Genomic DNA, 16,017 nt, shown 5'->3' with positions numbered 1-16,017 from the left:
GGATAAACATGTTCTTCGCAGGGGCACTCCAGCAAATTAAGAAGGACAATAAAACCGCTAAAGCATCGGGCCTTACAGTCCAGACAGTTTTTTAGGAAGGGAGGAAGCTACAACAGAGGACCAGCAGGCAGAGCTGGTTAGTCACCAACCCAGCAACAACACCAGCAGCAGGGCTTCAGCCAACAAGCTGCACACCAGTCTGCTCAACAGTAGTGGCAACACCTGGTGAGACTGATTGCCCTCTGCCTCACGTAAAGCCCGGAGGCAGAGGGCAATCCACACTGGGTAACAAGCAAGTGAACTCAACCGACCAACAACCCACCACAGAACACTAGTGGGGGGAAGAATAGGAGGATTCCTCAAGGAATGGAGGTCAATCGCCTTAGACATTTGGCTCTTAAGCATAATGAGGGACGGTTACTGCATAGAACTCACCAAGCCACCTCCTCTTGTTCCCCCAAAGATTAGAAAATTTGGGAACTGGAATTCAGTTGTGACAAGAGGTCAAGGTACTCATTAACCTCTTAAGCGCTGCTGACGGCCAACGGTCGTCACGAGCGCTACCTCCCCAGTGCTGCGCACGACCATTGGACGTCCATTCAGCACTAGTTCCAATGGACAGCGCAGCACTGGGGAGGGATATTTGCGAAGCAGCTAAGGTGTTAAAAAACAAGCCAAAGAGATAGTCTCTATAAGGGAAACAGACAGTGGTGTCTACTCCGCACCAAAACACGACTTGACATTGATACCAATCCTAGACCTCAGGTACCTAGACCAGTTCATACGAACTCCGCATTTCAAAATGAGTTTTACAAAGTTAACTCTCTCCTAAAAATAGGATGCTACATGGCCACACTAGATTTAAAGGACACCTACCTACACATACCAATAAACCAGAGGCACAAGAAGTAGCTCAAGTTCATCTTGGACGGAGTACACTGCCAGTTTAGAGTGCTACCCTTTGGTATAAAATTTGCACCAAGGGTGTTCACAAAATGTCTGGCACGCCTACCCATACCTGGACGACTGGTTGGTAAAGACAAACTGGAAACAACAATGCCAGAGAAATACGCAAACCGTCATCAACACTATTCAAAACCTCGGGTTTACCATAAACCCCAACACATTATCACCACTCCCGAAGCGGGTAAGGGTGTTCCTAGGGACAGCATTGGACTCAAGGACAACACAAGTATATCCAGTACCCAAGAGGGCATCAGCAATAGCAGAGCAAACTCTCCTGTACCGGAAGGGGCAGTCTCTTACAGTGAAGTCTGTGATGAAGCTGATGGGCATGATGGCATCATAATACCTCATGCAAGACTGCACCTGTGACCCATACAGGAATGGATCTGCAACAGATGGTCACAAGCCACGTGGAAATGAGACGATCTAGTGCTTGTCACATCAAGGGTTCAGAAGAAGATAGAATGGTGGAACCCGACAAACATGAGTGGAGGAAGACCTTTCAAGTCCCCACAGTGACTATAACCGATCGGTCCCACAAGGGTTGGGGAGCACACATGGGGAATCTAAAAGTCAGAGGTCTATGGATTCTATGAAAGCAGTGAAACACATAAACTATCTGGAACTAACTATTGTCTTTCTAGCACTAGACGCATTTCAGGCGCACGTGAAAGGACAGACAGTGCTTATATAGATGGACATCACAACTATGTTCTATATCAACAAGCTGGAGGGGGGGAGGGGACAAAGTCATTCCCTCTGTCAAAACTAGCACAGGAGATATGGAAGTGGGCGATCCAATGGAGCACGACCCTGGTAACAATACACCTTCCTGGGCAGTAGGACACAGAAGCGGACAGGTTGAGCAGGCAAGAGAATGCCTCCAAGAATGGGTGATAAAGCAGGAAGAATTGGACAGCGTGTTCAGACAATGGGGAATGCCAAGCATAGACCTGTTTGCAACTCCCGAAAATGCAAAATGACGAAACTTCAGGTCCACGTTTCCAATCCACCAGTCCGAGGAAAATGCCCTGTCAATAGGCTGGTTAGGGAAATTTGCCTGTGCCTTTCCTCTGATTCCCCTGATACCAAGGGTACTGGACAATGCCAGACAACCCGGAACATCACTCATACTAGTTGCCCCAACTTCAGCTCTGGACTCAAAGCTAATTGGATGTTAGAAATTGTTAGAAATGTACCTAGTACAAAATTGAGGTCCTGGTGCTGGCCAGCCCACCCTCTATCTGATTTTCTGGTTGGTGGCCAGGCGCCCTAAGCCAATGCCCACCTCTGGCTAATATTGTAACAAATCTTAGGGTAGATGTTCATTGACAAACTCTCATTTAAGATGAAAGCTGCTAGTCACAACATCCTGCTTTCTTTCTGACGCAACTATGCAAACAACTGTATTTTAGGATTCTCTGCCTAAACTATTTGTCGTTTGCAGTTGCAGAACACAGCAGATCACCTTTACTCAAACTTAGGCATCATATACTTCTCTCATGACATCAGCGGAGCTTGCATTTGCTCCCAAGTGCATTCTTTTTAAAAGCCTGTGCACATGCTTTAAGGCAGTCCATTCTACAACTATTTCCCTCTTATTTGCTCACATGGACTTTGCAATGCTCTGCAGCCTACTTTTAAAGGTACCGAAGATATCCCTTCCTTTTAAAGTTGCCCAAGTTATAGAAGGTACAGCAATGCTGTAGAGCCTTTCAGAGCTTGGAACTCATTTCCCTAGGAAATGAGAAAGCTCTCTAACTTTCTAGTTTCCATAAAGCAACTAGAAACCTAGCTTTATAAGCACTGATAGACTAACCAACTTGCACCTGTTATCACTGCCTCTGCGACTTTCTGGTATCCGTGCACTCTATAAATAAATATGTAATATTTGCTAAAATTATTGGTGTGCTTAACATAATTTATGAAACCTGTTTTTAAGCATGTGACATTTTCATCATTGGCTCAAATAGGTGGTATGGCTCTAAGCCCCATTTCTGTATCCGAAACTGTTAATCTGGCAATCAAACGGTGGTTAACTAATGTAAAAAACAGTGGGTGATATGCTACCATTATATTGTATTTGTTACATCGCATGTAAGTATATCGCAGTCATATCGGAGATAAAGTACTTCAAGGGTGGGTTTTCCCTACCTTTACATTGTTGTAATTTACTTCACAGTTAATTATGTTTATTTTTATAGGTTTTGTTGGAAAGTGGATTATTATTTGGGGTTGACAAGAGTCCACCTCAAAGGATAAGGTCACCACCAGTTAGATGTCGCACAAATGAAATGGAATAAACTTAAGCTCAATACCTGGTAACGTGATACCAAGCAATCTAGTTTAAATCAAAGGCAATGTGTAAAAAAACTTAAATAACAAATATCCAATAACGGAAACCGGAGATATTAATCTACAAAGATTTAAGGGAAAATAGCGCCAAAGATAGTTTATGGAAGCAGTAGTCTGGAACATAGGCAATATTTTAGGCCAACCGCAATGGAGCCCTGGTTGGATACAGTGGCGTAACAAAACTTGAGGGGGCCAACCATCGGGGTATGTGGAGGGGCCCCCCTCTGAACTTAATCTGGAGCTCTCCAGGCGAAGCGTGGTGCTGAAGGCTCCCCCCACCGCAGGAGATGCAGGGGGCCTGTGTTATGCCCCTGGTTGGATACCATTTGATTGGTCCCAGTAAAAGTCTGGAAGTAAAATAGTTCGCACTTCAGAAAGGGACTTTTCTTTAAAGAAAAATGTTGAAATTTCTTCCAAGTCCCAATGCAGAAAGGACATTTTAACTTTTCGAGGGGAAACATCCACCATGAGCGAGCACCACTGAATTTGTAGCTGTCGCTGTGGAACTGAAGGACCAATACTGGAAGCAGGGTGTTCCAACTGGAACTTTAAAGATATCACCTGAAATTTTTGGGAGGTCCTGGAAGCCTGGAGAGGAACGAAGCTTAACTGCAGTCCGACGCGGTGGAACTGCTGGTCAAATACTTTTAGAGGCAGGTCCCCCTGAAGCTCTGTCTGGAGCAAAGGTTATCACAAGTTTTCAAACTTGGTATCCCAACAGTACAAAGCAAACACAAGGAGATGGACAGAGCGCTGAAACTTTTCACTCACCCCAGTCACAGATCTGGGTTTAATCCCTCATCATTCTTTTGCTGACTTCGCCACCTCAGTTCAGACCCAGCCATATGCAAATATGTCTTAACCTTGTTCCTGATGGGAACAGGCACAGCCGAACTGCCAATCCAGGTCTTCCCTGGTCCGTTGAATATCATAATGGTGGCTTTATCGTGAGCAAGAATGCAGGAAGCAGCTGAAACGCGTTGATACTTTAAGGCCCAATACATTTGTTCATATGCAACAGTGTCTGGAGTGCCGTGCTCATTCCTTATGGTGGAATGCTGGAATAGAAGGTTTCATAACGTGCAAGTAGGCACATTGTTAACACAAGCACCACTGATGGTTGGGTAGCAAGCCAGCCCCACATTTGCTGACTGTTAATCATCTCTTTGTAAACGCTGACAATTCAGTGGGCATATAAAGCCCACAAAAACCTTCAGTTGCTGGGTGATGATATTATTATTGGAGTTATTGGTGTTATGTCCCAGAACAATATTATGTTAATAAGTTGCTTGATTATGGTTGCACACTTTAGCTGATCAAAGAGGGAGCTATTAAAAGTTACTGATTGGTGCGATTATACAAGTGCCCATACTGTCTATGCACCAATCACAACTAACTGCTAAGTACATTCTTGCATACCCTACAGAACGTTGCTCGATGAAAAGGGTACCGTTCTGTATTGCATGCTGATGAAGACAACTTGATTGGGTTTTTTGCATGCCTGTTAAGATTTTAAACCTTTTTAAATCTCCCCTACACATTGTAGTGTAACTGCTATAGCAGACCTCTCGCAGCAGCATCACATTCTCATGTGGTATCTATGCTTATTGAAACTAGTCGACTCGTGGTCAAAGCATATATTTGTTGTAGGAGAGTAGGGTCTGCTATCCTATGGTCACCCCATTTTTTGCTTTTTGCTTCACTGGTTTTCGACTTAATGTGGCTGTGGGCCTGCTAATACTATAGGTACCCAGGGCATAGGTGCACCCAAGGCCTACCAGGGGCTGCAGCATATCTTTTGCCACCCATGGCTGGCCATCCAAATTGACACAACTGGGTGATCACTCAGCTGGGGCAAGGTCGTGTAATCACCCCTTGCTTAGATATAGTATTCCTATGTCTAATCTTAAATCTGGACACATATGCACCTATAAGTCACTCCTATGGCAGGCCTTAACAATCCTGAGGGCAGAGTGCTTGGTTTTATGTGAGATGGTGCTCCAGCATGAGCTGAGCCTGTCTGCAGCTTTCGGAACCATGTCCTTATAGCTGTTCCAGGATATTGCCATACCATATACTCTTAAGTGCATTATGAACCTTGCTGTTAAATGCGATCTTTGGTTTGGCTTTATCAAAACCAGTCGTGTAAGGTGTCATGCGCTTTGGAATACTACCCCCTCACCAGTCCTGGCGACGGGGGTAGCATTCCACCCTTCTAGAGGGAGAAGACCTGTTACTTTCCTTAATCCCGGTTAAAGTTAACCAGAGCCTCAGCATCACAAAATGGATGCTGCTGCCACAGACACAAGTCTGACCTCCTGCTGCTAGGAGCCCTTCCAGCAAGGGAGGCTTGGACAATAGGTTTCCTGTCACAAGGAGGTGCTAGCACCACCCCAGACAGGAGATAGTGGATTGGGGCAGGGAGGGCTGAATGAAATGACACTGCCTGGGGCACACAAGGTGTCCCATGCATAGTTCAGTTCAAACTGGTGCTGGGGCACTCCAGCCCCAGCTCTGGCGCGAAACTGGACAAAGGGAAAGGGGTGTAACCACCCCCTTCCTGGGTCCCACCCATATGAAGGACCTAGCAGGTGATCCAGCCCCTTGATTTGGAATAAAGGTAGGAGCTGTGCCCTTAGACTTTAGATCAGAGGTCTTCAATCTTTTGGGTGCCGAGACCCCCTGTCAACATTTTCAGTCGTAAGGACCCCCTCCTGACAAACATTTCTAAACCTGTAGGCAGGGCTTCTGGAATTACGAGGCAGGTGAGGACCAAATTACACGAAAGGCTTGACTAAATTGTGTGAGAGGAAAATGTAAATGTTATGTGATGCCACGTTATTTTAGCATAGAATTGCTTCATTATTTTGACATTTTTTGCACACTAACACAGAGGAAAGATTTCACCCCCTCAGTACCAGTTTATAACCAAAATACAGCAATTAACATCAGAAAAATGTCTAATCAACCTTTGTGATGGGCCTTCCACTCCGCAGAAATGCGTGCTGCCACAGTAGAAGCTCACTGGCCCTGGCCGCGAGCAGCAGGGGCCCCTAAAACCCTGGTGGTCTTGTGCAGAGTTGAGCAATTTACCCATGCCGCTTTCCTCTCATCCCATCCCTTCCATCCCTCTCTCCTCTCCCAACCCTGTATCCCTCTCTCATATTGCCGGCATTTTATTTCACCCCTTTTTACAACTTCTGAACTCTCCCCATTCAACTTCTCACTTCACCCTTAATCACCTCTTGCCATTCTGTATTTTCACTGCCCTCCTCTCTAACAGTTTCTCGCATTTATCTCATGGCCTCTCTGGTCCCGTCACCTCCCGTGTCCATCTGCACTTCTCATTCACCTGAAGTCTCTCCATTCAAATTGTTGTCTATTTGTATCTTACACCTCTCCAGTCCCCCTATTCATCTTTCACATCTCTTTGTTCTTTCACAACTTCTTGAACAAATGTCCCTCTCCCCTGTTACCTCAGCACCAGTGCTTAATTAGAGCAGGTGGTTTCCGGTGCTCCGCACTGGCACCTAATTGTGCACACAGGCACTATGGCCGTCTGCCACATGGTGGCTCTGTCTGTGTAATTTAGAGATGAACAGAACGGCTGTTTATTAATTCAATATACATTAAAAACGATAAACACCTGACATCCATGCCATTCTTATAGTTTTCGGGGCTTGAAATAGTCCTACTTGTACAGTGTTATGGTTAGTAGTTGCATAGGTATTGTCATTGGCCGCACAGGCAAGGCAGTCGGTGGGTGGTTAAAGTTGCAGTGGCACCAACAATGCACCTCATCTCTCTGTCGCAGTTAAGCAAACAAGGGGACCCGATAGGATCGCTTTGGACCGCGGGTAGCTAATTATTACAAAGAACAATGGTCCTAAGCTGTGAGAGGATATTCAAACAAGTTATTTATAGACTACGATGAGTCCTATAAGTTTACTTCCTATGTCCAGCCGGACATGGAGTATTTATTTGGTCAATGTATAAAATATGAAAAATAGAAACACAAACAATTACAAAAGGGCACAGTCCTGTACCCAGTGTGAGGGAAAGAAAATGGAGAAAAAGGTGGAAAATAAAGTGTTTTTTCAGGCAATAATTTTGGAGCAAAACGTGGCTTGCATCTCAATACAACGTGGGTTGCATTTGCCAAGGCCTGTTGACTCCGAATCGAGGTCCGACACTGCCGACAGCGAGAGCCTTCGTGGGACCGTCCGTTTCCAGCACCTGGTCGTCGTCGATACCTCCTGGTCCACGTGGCAGCGGAGGCAAGCTTCACGACATCACTTGATCGCAACCAGACATCGCCTGGTTCCTTCCTGGTCACTGGCTAGTGACCCAGACTCTGTCCCCTCTGCTTTCAGGTACTGTACATCTTCGATCCACCCTTGGATCCAACCGGACTCTTCTCTCCTGGTCGCCTGCAGCATCTTTTCTCCAAGGCTCCATAGAACTCCACGACGAAACCCAACACAATTTGACACCTATGGACCCGCTTCCTGTGGGTGAGGTAACGCGAATACTGCGGTGCTCCTGTAGAGATTTACATCCCTAGTGTCCTAGTTTTAGGTGGTTAAGTTCTAGTCCAGTCGGAAGACTTCTAAATCTGCAACTTTCTAACTTTACGCACCCATTGACTTCTATTGGTGCACGCGTGTGCATTTAGACACCGCACCCGCATCCTGTGGGCCTCCCAAGTCCTTACTGCTGTTAGTCCATTGTAGCCCCAGCAATTCCCAAGGCCCTAGGCCTTACCATTGTTCGTGACGTGGTACTTATACCACTATTTTAGTATATGGTTTTAAGGGCCACCAAGGCCTATCCTTATTTGTGCAACTTTTGTATGTTATATTAAGTTACTTGTTATACGCTTGTGCTCCTGTTCTCATAAAGAGTTAAGGGGATCTATTTAGAAATACATATATATATATATATTTTGAATATATAACCTGTGTGCTGTCCTTTCATTTGGTATTAAAAGGTTTGCATATGGTAAAACAGCTGGCTTCACATGCCCTCTTGAGTTTAGCCTAAGACTGCTTTTGTCCATTGTACCACTAGGATAGCTTGTCTATAAGGTTGACTTTACAACCATCAACATAAGAGTTGTTTGGACTGGTGCAAGGTGCTCACTAGAATAGTGAACATCATATACCAGGCCAACTTCTCACATTTGTCACAAAACACACAAGCTACCTTAGATGATTTATAACAAATCCCTACACGTAAGAGTTCCTTGGTGCGTAAACTACACACACAACCCCCTCAGAACACTGTCTGAAATCGAATCTGTGTTCCAGAGATACAGAGAGGTCTGTGACCATTCTGATAGACTGAACATATGCATGAATGATAACGTAAGCGAACAAGAGTCCGTCTGCCAGCGACTACCTGTGATTCCATGCTGAGAATACCTGGCTATTAAGAGGTGATCTATGAGAATGCTTGAAAAGGGCTCCTTGTTTTTAGTGTCAGCTAGTTGCTGCATAACATCCTGATGCTTATAGACTGCTGCACCTCCAGTGTACATAGATGATACAGTTGGGCACTTTGCAGCTCTGTCTGCAATGGAGCATCCTTGTGCAGTTTTCTCTCGTATTACTATTATTACGTTTTATATAGTGCAAACTTGACCCGAAGATTTAAGAGCGCTTTACGGAGTAAGCACGACGATAACTAATCAAAGAGCTTACTCAACTATCCTAAATCTATGTCCGTGTTGTTTTTGTGTGCGTGCCTGTTTTTATCGGTGTGTGGGCTGGACCATGTGCTGTGTGTCATTGTAACCTCTTAATCCCTCTGTAGAACTGATATTAATGTGTGTTCTTGCTGTAAACAGGGTTATCCTTGTGAACTTCTGCCATTGACAGTTGCCGGAATTCCATCCATGCACATCTGCCTTGACTTCATCCCGGAGTTAATTGCTCAACCCGAGCTTGAGAAACAGGCAAGTTGTTTTTTACACCTACCTTACCTTCTTTGTTTTTTTCTTCTTTCTTCTTATGTTCTTAACACCTCGTGCTAATAGGTTTACAACTTTTGATTGTTTTTCACCCCTAGAAATTTGCCATTCAGCTCCTTTCATATTTATGTATCCAATATGCATTACCGAAGTCTCTGAGTGTGGCGCGGTTAGCTATCAACGTCATGGGAACTCTGCTAACTGGTAAGAATAAACTGATTGCACAGATATCTTTCTAAACACGATTTATTGTTGAAATTGAGGATGGGGGCCTGAGAAGCAGCTGTTTTTAGGCACTTGATCCTCCAAAGATAAATGCGTTCTAAACCTTCTTGTGATGCAAGTGGAGGAAATTAAAAAATTATTTACATGCTTTTTTTTTTAATTCTCCAGTACCAAAATATGCTACAAACTATAGACCAATGTACATTATTTCCATTTTGTATGCATCAGGCAGGCATCACTGCAGGGTCTGAACCATAGGACATACGTGTAAATCTCCAACTGCAACAACGAGGTGGATAGGGGACCAATGAAATCATACATGACCGAGCCCCCTAGTTACAATTGCACTGGATAATTACGACCCATAGACAATGATCAGAATTAGAAGTTTTGTTAAGTTAATCGCACACGATAATTATAAGGCGTGTCAAAGCCCCACACCCTGCAGTTTTTTTGCACATTATTTCAGATTTTGATGGGCTAAAATCACAATGGACAATAATTCACATAAGGCAATACCCTGAGGTATCAAATTTTGCAATAATTAGCTACATTCCCTTCGGTGCACAGGGCCAAAATGTCAGTATCATAATTTCTGATAGATACATCTGCCGTGTGGATTCCTCACCTTGTGAATATCCCCCTTGCGTCAGCAACGTTCGGAAATTTTCTTCGTAGCACGCCGTCGTGGGCGACGTCACAGGAGCACGGCATCGCGCGCGACTCCGTCTGACGTCACCGACCCCATATTAGGCCCACGCCGGCGTGATGACGTCAGTTCCCTTTTTTCCGCGTCTCCGACGCTAACGGTTTTCGGGATCTTCAGCGATACCTAGTATCTTTCCGACTAATATTTGTCACTGTTTCTCTCTTACGACTTTGTTCTTCTCCGGAGATGTCGTCGAGGAAAACAGGCTTTAAGCCATGTAGGTCTTGTGCCCGCATGATGTCTATCACTGACCCACATAAGGATTGTTTGTGGTGTCTTGGATCGGGCCACGACGTCAAGAACTGCGAGTCCTGTTTTAAGATGAATCCGAAGGCGCTTCGGGAGCGTGAAGCAAAGTTGCTTTTGGCGAAGGTGAAAAAAGACTCTGGGCGACTTTCGAGATCTACGTCACGGAGATCGAAGTCGAAGCAAAGGTCGAGGTCGAGATCGGCGTCGAGGTCCAGAGCGGGTTCGAGGTCTGGAGACGACTCGAGGTCCAAGGCGAAGTCGAAGTCCAGAGAAAGGTCTAGGTCTAGATCTAAGTCGGCTTCCGGGCATGCTTCGAGCTCTTCGAGGAGAAAGCATAAGAGGAGGAAGCACAGTTCGAGGCATCATTCGGGAAAGGATTCCTCTGACTCGAAGAGAAGGTCTCACAAACACCGTAAGGACTTTGTCTCTCCTTCACCTGCTTTGTCAAGAGTGGGTTCTCCGGAGCCGGTTTCCTCGGAGCATGAAGAAGAGGAGGTGACTCAAGAACCGGCTTCGGCGGAGACTCCTGTGAATCCAGAAGGTCAGGGTGAGGATGTGTCGGGTCGGCCTCCATTGCAACATCCGGTAGGTCCGTATCCTTCCTTTCCTGGTCCTGGGCAGGATCCCTCGCATTTTCTCAATGCGATGTTTGGAGTTTATTCTAGGGCAATGTACCCCGCTGGAGCGCCTGGTGGCCCCATGGGTCCGTTATCGTACAACCTGGGTATCCCTCAGTCGTATGCCCCTGCTCCATTTATGCCTTTCATGCCGGCGCCTCTTTCACCTTGGCTCGGTACGGCTCCACCGAGGTCCTCGACTCCGCATGCGGCTTCGCCGACTCCGGATCGACCTCGCAGTCGAGATCGAGGTGCCACACCTGTTCATGACTCTCGTCCTCCTGCTTCGGTTCCTCGAGCGACGTCGGAACCGGCTCCGTCGGAGTCGTTACCGGATCCGTCGACTTCGATTCGAATGGAGTGGTCGAGGCGAAGAGCTCAGCGTCTTCTCGAGCAAAAGGATGATGAGAGTTCAGATGTGGAAGAAGGCGAGCTTCCTGATCATGGTGATGACTTCGATGAGCTTCGGGATGCTAGTGGTCTGGAACTCTCTCCCGAGTGGGGTCTGCCTTCGACTTCTGATGCACCATCAAGGGACGTGGCTCCTTATCACGTGGTTATTAGGAAGGCTGCTGACCTTCTTAACTTAAAGCTGCCCACAGTGGAGTACAAGCCCAACGTTCTCACAGAAGTCCTGCATTCTCCATCTTCAATTGTGGAGCCAACTTTGCCGTTTACTGATGCCTTGTCAGATCCAATTAAGGAAATTTGGAAGAGGCCGTTGTCTGCTCCTGCAGTTTCAAGGGTTATTGCAAGGCGCTATAGGGTGGCTCCTGATGACCCTGCATTTCTTTCTACGCATCCGTCTCCGGAAAGTCTTGTGGTTCAGGCGGCTTGCTCTAATAGGGCGGCAGGCTCCTTCCCTCAAGTGCCTGCTGACAAAGAGTCTAAGAAATTGGATCAGGCTGCGAAGAAGACTTTCTCTTCTGGAAGCATGGCTCTAAAGTCGTCAAATGCTACTTGCCTTTTAGGTAGATATGTGCACGCGCTGATGGACTCAGTGAAGCAATTGTCACCAAAACTTCCTGAGGAGGATAGGAAAAACTTTAATGAAGTCATCTCTGACACTCAGGCTGCGGCCCGCATGGTCATCCAAAGCGGCATGGACACTGTGGATTCAGTTGCCAGAATTATGGGCTCATCCATTGCAACTAGGAGAGCCGCATGGTTAAAGTCATCTGATTTCTCAGCGGATGTACAATCTACGTTGCTGGACTTACCCTTTGAAGGATCTGGCCTTTTTGGTAAGAAGGCTGATGTGGCCTTGGAAAGGTTTAAAGACAGCCGTGCCACTGCGAGGTCGTTGGGTCTGCAGATGAGAGGGTCTGCAGCTAGAAAATTCAAGGGATTTGGTAAATCTTCTTTTCGTCCCTTCAAGCAGGGCCAACAACAGCAGCAGCAGCAGAACCCTCTATATAAGTCCTATAGAGGTAGACAGAGGGGTCGTGGACGTGGACGTCAAGTCTCCTCTTCCTCCACTTCCTCCAATAATGCCCAACCCCCACCCGCATCAGCAAAGCAGCCCTAGATCCACCATTCTGGATCATGTAGGGCCAGTAGGGGGTCGGCTTACTCACTTTCTACGAGATTGGGAATCGGTTACATCAGATTTTTGGGTTCTCAATCTCGTAGAGAATGGGTATGCACTTCCTTTTCAGGAGTTCCCTCCCAATTACCCTCCTTGCCAAGGTTATTGCTCGGAGGACCACCTGCTTCTCCTGCAGGAGGAAGTCCTGGCTCTGTTTCGAAAGGGAGCGATAGAGGTGGTTCCAGAGCAGGAGAGGGGTCAAGGGTGCTACTCCCGGTATTTCTTGATTCCCAAGAAGGATGGCAGACTTCGGCCTATCCTGGATCTCAGGATTTTGAACCTCTATCTCAAACAGGAGAAGTTCAAAATGCTCACCCGTGCTCAGGTTCTTCTGGCGCTGATGGAAGAAGACTAGATGGTGTCGATCGACTTGCAGGATGCGTATTTTCACATCCCAATCCTGAAGTCGCACAGGAAGTATCTCCGTTTTACGGTGGAATCGCAGCACTATCAGTTTGCGGTCCTCCCGTTTGGACTTACTACTGCGCCTCGAGTTTTCACCAAGGTGATGGCGGTGGTGGCGGCGCATCTCAGAAGGTCAGGGATTCCTGTATTCCCTTATCTAGACGACTGGCTGATCAAAGCAGAGTCGCCGGAGATGGTGCTCCATCATCTGCAGGAGACAACTCAGTTGTTACACAGGTTGGGTTTTTCGATAAACGTACCCAAATCTCACCTGGTGCCCTCCCAGCGCAACCTGTTCATAGGTGCGGTACTGGACACTTCTGTATGTCGTGCATTCCCTCCACCTCAAAGGATTCGCAACATTCAGGAAATGATTCCTTTATTCTTCAATGGAGCGGTTGTTCCAGTCCTGAAGGTCCTTCGCCTGCTCGGTCTGATGGCTTCTTGCATTCTGTTGGTCAGTCATGCACGCTGGCACATGAGGGCGCTCCAGTGGTGCCTCCGCAGGCAGTGGTATCAGCACAACGGAGATCTCAGGGAGTCTGTGAGGATCTCCAGAGAAACTGCAGCGGATCTGTCCTGGTGGGGCGTGGAAGGCAATCTGTCACAGGGAAAGCCTTTTCAGCTACCTCCATCAGTGGCCACAGTGATATCGGATGCATCCACTCTCGGGTGGGGTGCTCATCTGGGAGACCTGGAGGTCAAGGGTCTTTGGTCTCCGGAAGAAAGGTTGTTTCACATCAACCTTCTGGAATTGAGGGCGATACGTTTGGCGCTCAAGGCCTTCCTCCCTTCCCTTCGCGGTCGTTCGGTCCAGGTCCTAACGGACAACACGACTGCGATGTGGTACATCAACAAGCAGGGAGGAGTAGGGTCGCAGTGTCTCTGCAGAGAGGCTCTGCGTCTCTGGTCCTGGGTTCAGGACCATCAGATTTGTCTGGTGGCAAATCATCTGGCCGGGGTTCTGAACGTGCGTGCAGACAGTCTCAGTCGGCAGTTTTCCGCCGACCACGAGTGGAGGCTTCACCCGGAGGTTGTTCACGACATCTTTCGGATGTGGGGGACGCCTCGGGTGGATCTATTTGCCACTCGCGAGAATGCTCACTGCCCTTCATTCTGCAGTCTCCAGTATCCGATGCAAGGAGCATTGGGGGACGCGTTTCAGTTGAGTTGGGGAGATCGACTCCTTTACGCGTTTCCCCCCATACCTTTGATTCCTCGGATTCTGAGGAAGATTCGTCAAGACCAGGCCCAAGTCATATTGGTCGCCCCGGATTGGCCGAGAAGGGTGTGGTATTCGGACCTACTCCACCTATCCTCTCACCCGCCGCTCCGTCTCCCTCACAGGGCAGACCTCCTCTCTCAGTTGGAGGGGCAGGTTCTACACCCCCACCTCCAGACATTACACCTTCATGCCTGGAGATTGAACGGGGCAACTTGAATTCTTTTTCTCTCCCTCACGAGGTGGTGGATGTCATTCTCTCTGCCAGGCGTGACACCACTAAGTCTATTTACTCCTATAGGTGGACAAAATGTGTTTCTTGGTGCAGGGAGAGGGATATTGACCCTTTGAAGGCTCATTTGTCTAATATTTTACAGTTTGCCCTTTATCTGGCACAGCAAGGTTTGGCTGTGTCCACGGTCAAGGGTTATCTTTCGGCCTTATCGGCGTTTCTATGTTTGCCGGATCAGCCTTCTCTCTTTAAGTCTCCGGTGGTTGTGAGATTTTTGAGGGGTCTTATGAATATGTTTCCTCCTACCCCTTTTATTATTCCTCATTGGGATTTGAATCTTGTGCTGACCTTTTTAATGGGTTCTCCCTTCGAACCCTTGCACAAGTGTCCATTGAGGCTTCTCTCTTTTAAAACTATTTTCCTCGTTGCAATCACCTCGGCAAGGAGGGTAAGTGAGCTTCAAGCTCTAAGTTCCAAACCCCCGTTCCTGACAATTCATGCAGAAAGGATGGTTCTTAGGACCAGGGCTGCTTTTCTGCCTAAGGTGGTGACTCCTTTTCATCTTGGGCAGTCCATTACCCTTCCTACCTTCTATCCTCCCCCTCACCCGTCTAAGGAGGAAGAGAGACTGCATCGCCTGGACCCTAAGAGGGCGGTGTCCTTCTATCTGGACAGGACTAAGGACTTCCGGGTGGACGACCAGCTGTTTGTTGGCTTTGCTGGCTGCAAGAAGGGCAGAGCGGTGCACAAGCGCACTCTTTCCAGGTGGATAATCCTGTGCATCAAGATCTGCTACTCCCTTGCGGGTAAGGACCCTCCTGAGGGTATTAGAGCTCATTCAACTAGAGCAAAGTCTGCAACATCTGCTTTGTCTAGGGGTGTACCTGTTGAGGATATTTGCAGGGCCGCGACTTGGGCCTCCCTCCACACTTTCGCAAAGCACTACTGCTTGGATACCGAGGTGAGGAGGGATGGCCACTTTGCGCGCTCTGTCCTCCAAGACTTTCTGGTGTAGCAGAGTGGACACCCTCCTCCGGGAGTGGGGACTGCTGTGGGAATCTATTCACAAGGTGAGGAATCCATACGGCAGATGTATCTATCAGAAGAACAAGTTACTTACCTTCGGTAACGCTTTTTCTGGTAGATACTATATCTGCCTGTGGATTCCTCACTGACCCACCCGCCTCCCCGTTGTCTACTCTGCTATACCTGGTCTTTCTGTATATATGATTATAATACTGTTGTTTTGATTTGGTTCTATTTGTACTGTGTACATTGTATATTTGCATATTTGCTATCGTTGGTCCGTCCGTGTGCTTCGAAGGCACGGAAAAAAGGGCGGAACTGACGTCATCACGCCGGCGTGGGCCTAATATGGGGTCGGTGACGTCAGACGGAGTCGCGCGCGATGCCGTGCTCCTGTGACGTCGCCCACGACGGCGTGCTACGAAGAAAATTTCCGAACGTTGCTGACGCAA

The 16,017-nt window shown here is 47.4% G+C and overlaps 1 protein-coding gene across 4 annotated transcripts in view; it reads left to right on the top strand.

Annotated features, from left to right (window-relative positions):
• The window catches only part of INTS2 (integrator complex subunit 2), a 306,784-nt gene that overhangs the window by 218,329 nt on the left and 72,438 nt on the right, over positions 1-16,017 (top strand). For all 4 annotated transcript variants that reach the window (XM_086954934.1, XM_086954935.1, XM_086954936.1 and 1 more), the window contains exons 22-23: positions 9,170-9,277; positions 9,391-9,496. In XM_086954934.1, the coding sequence (XP_086811060.1) occupies positions 9,170-9,277; positions 9,391-9,496 (214 nt within the window). The remainder of the gene's footprint in view (positions 1-9,169; positions 9,278-9,390; positions 9,497-16,017) is intronic.

Source organism: Lissotriton vulgaris, chromosome 2_1 (assembly GCF_964263255.1).
Source record: "Lissotriton vulgaris chromosome 2_1, aLisVul1.2, whole genome shotgun sequence".
Lineage (NCBI taxonomy): Eukaryota > Metazoa > Chordata > Amphibia > Caudata > Salamandridae > Lissotriton > Lissotriton vulgaris.
This window is presented reverse-complemented; position numbering and strand designations above follow the sequence as displayed.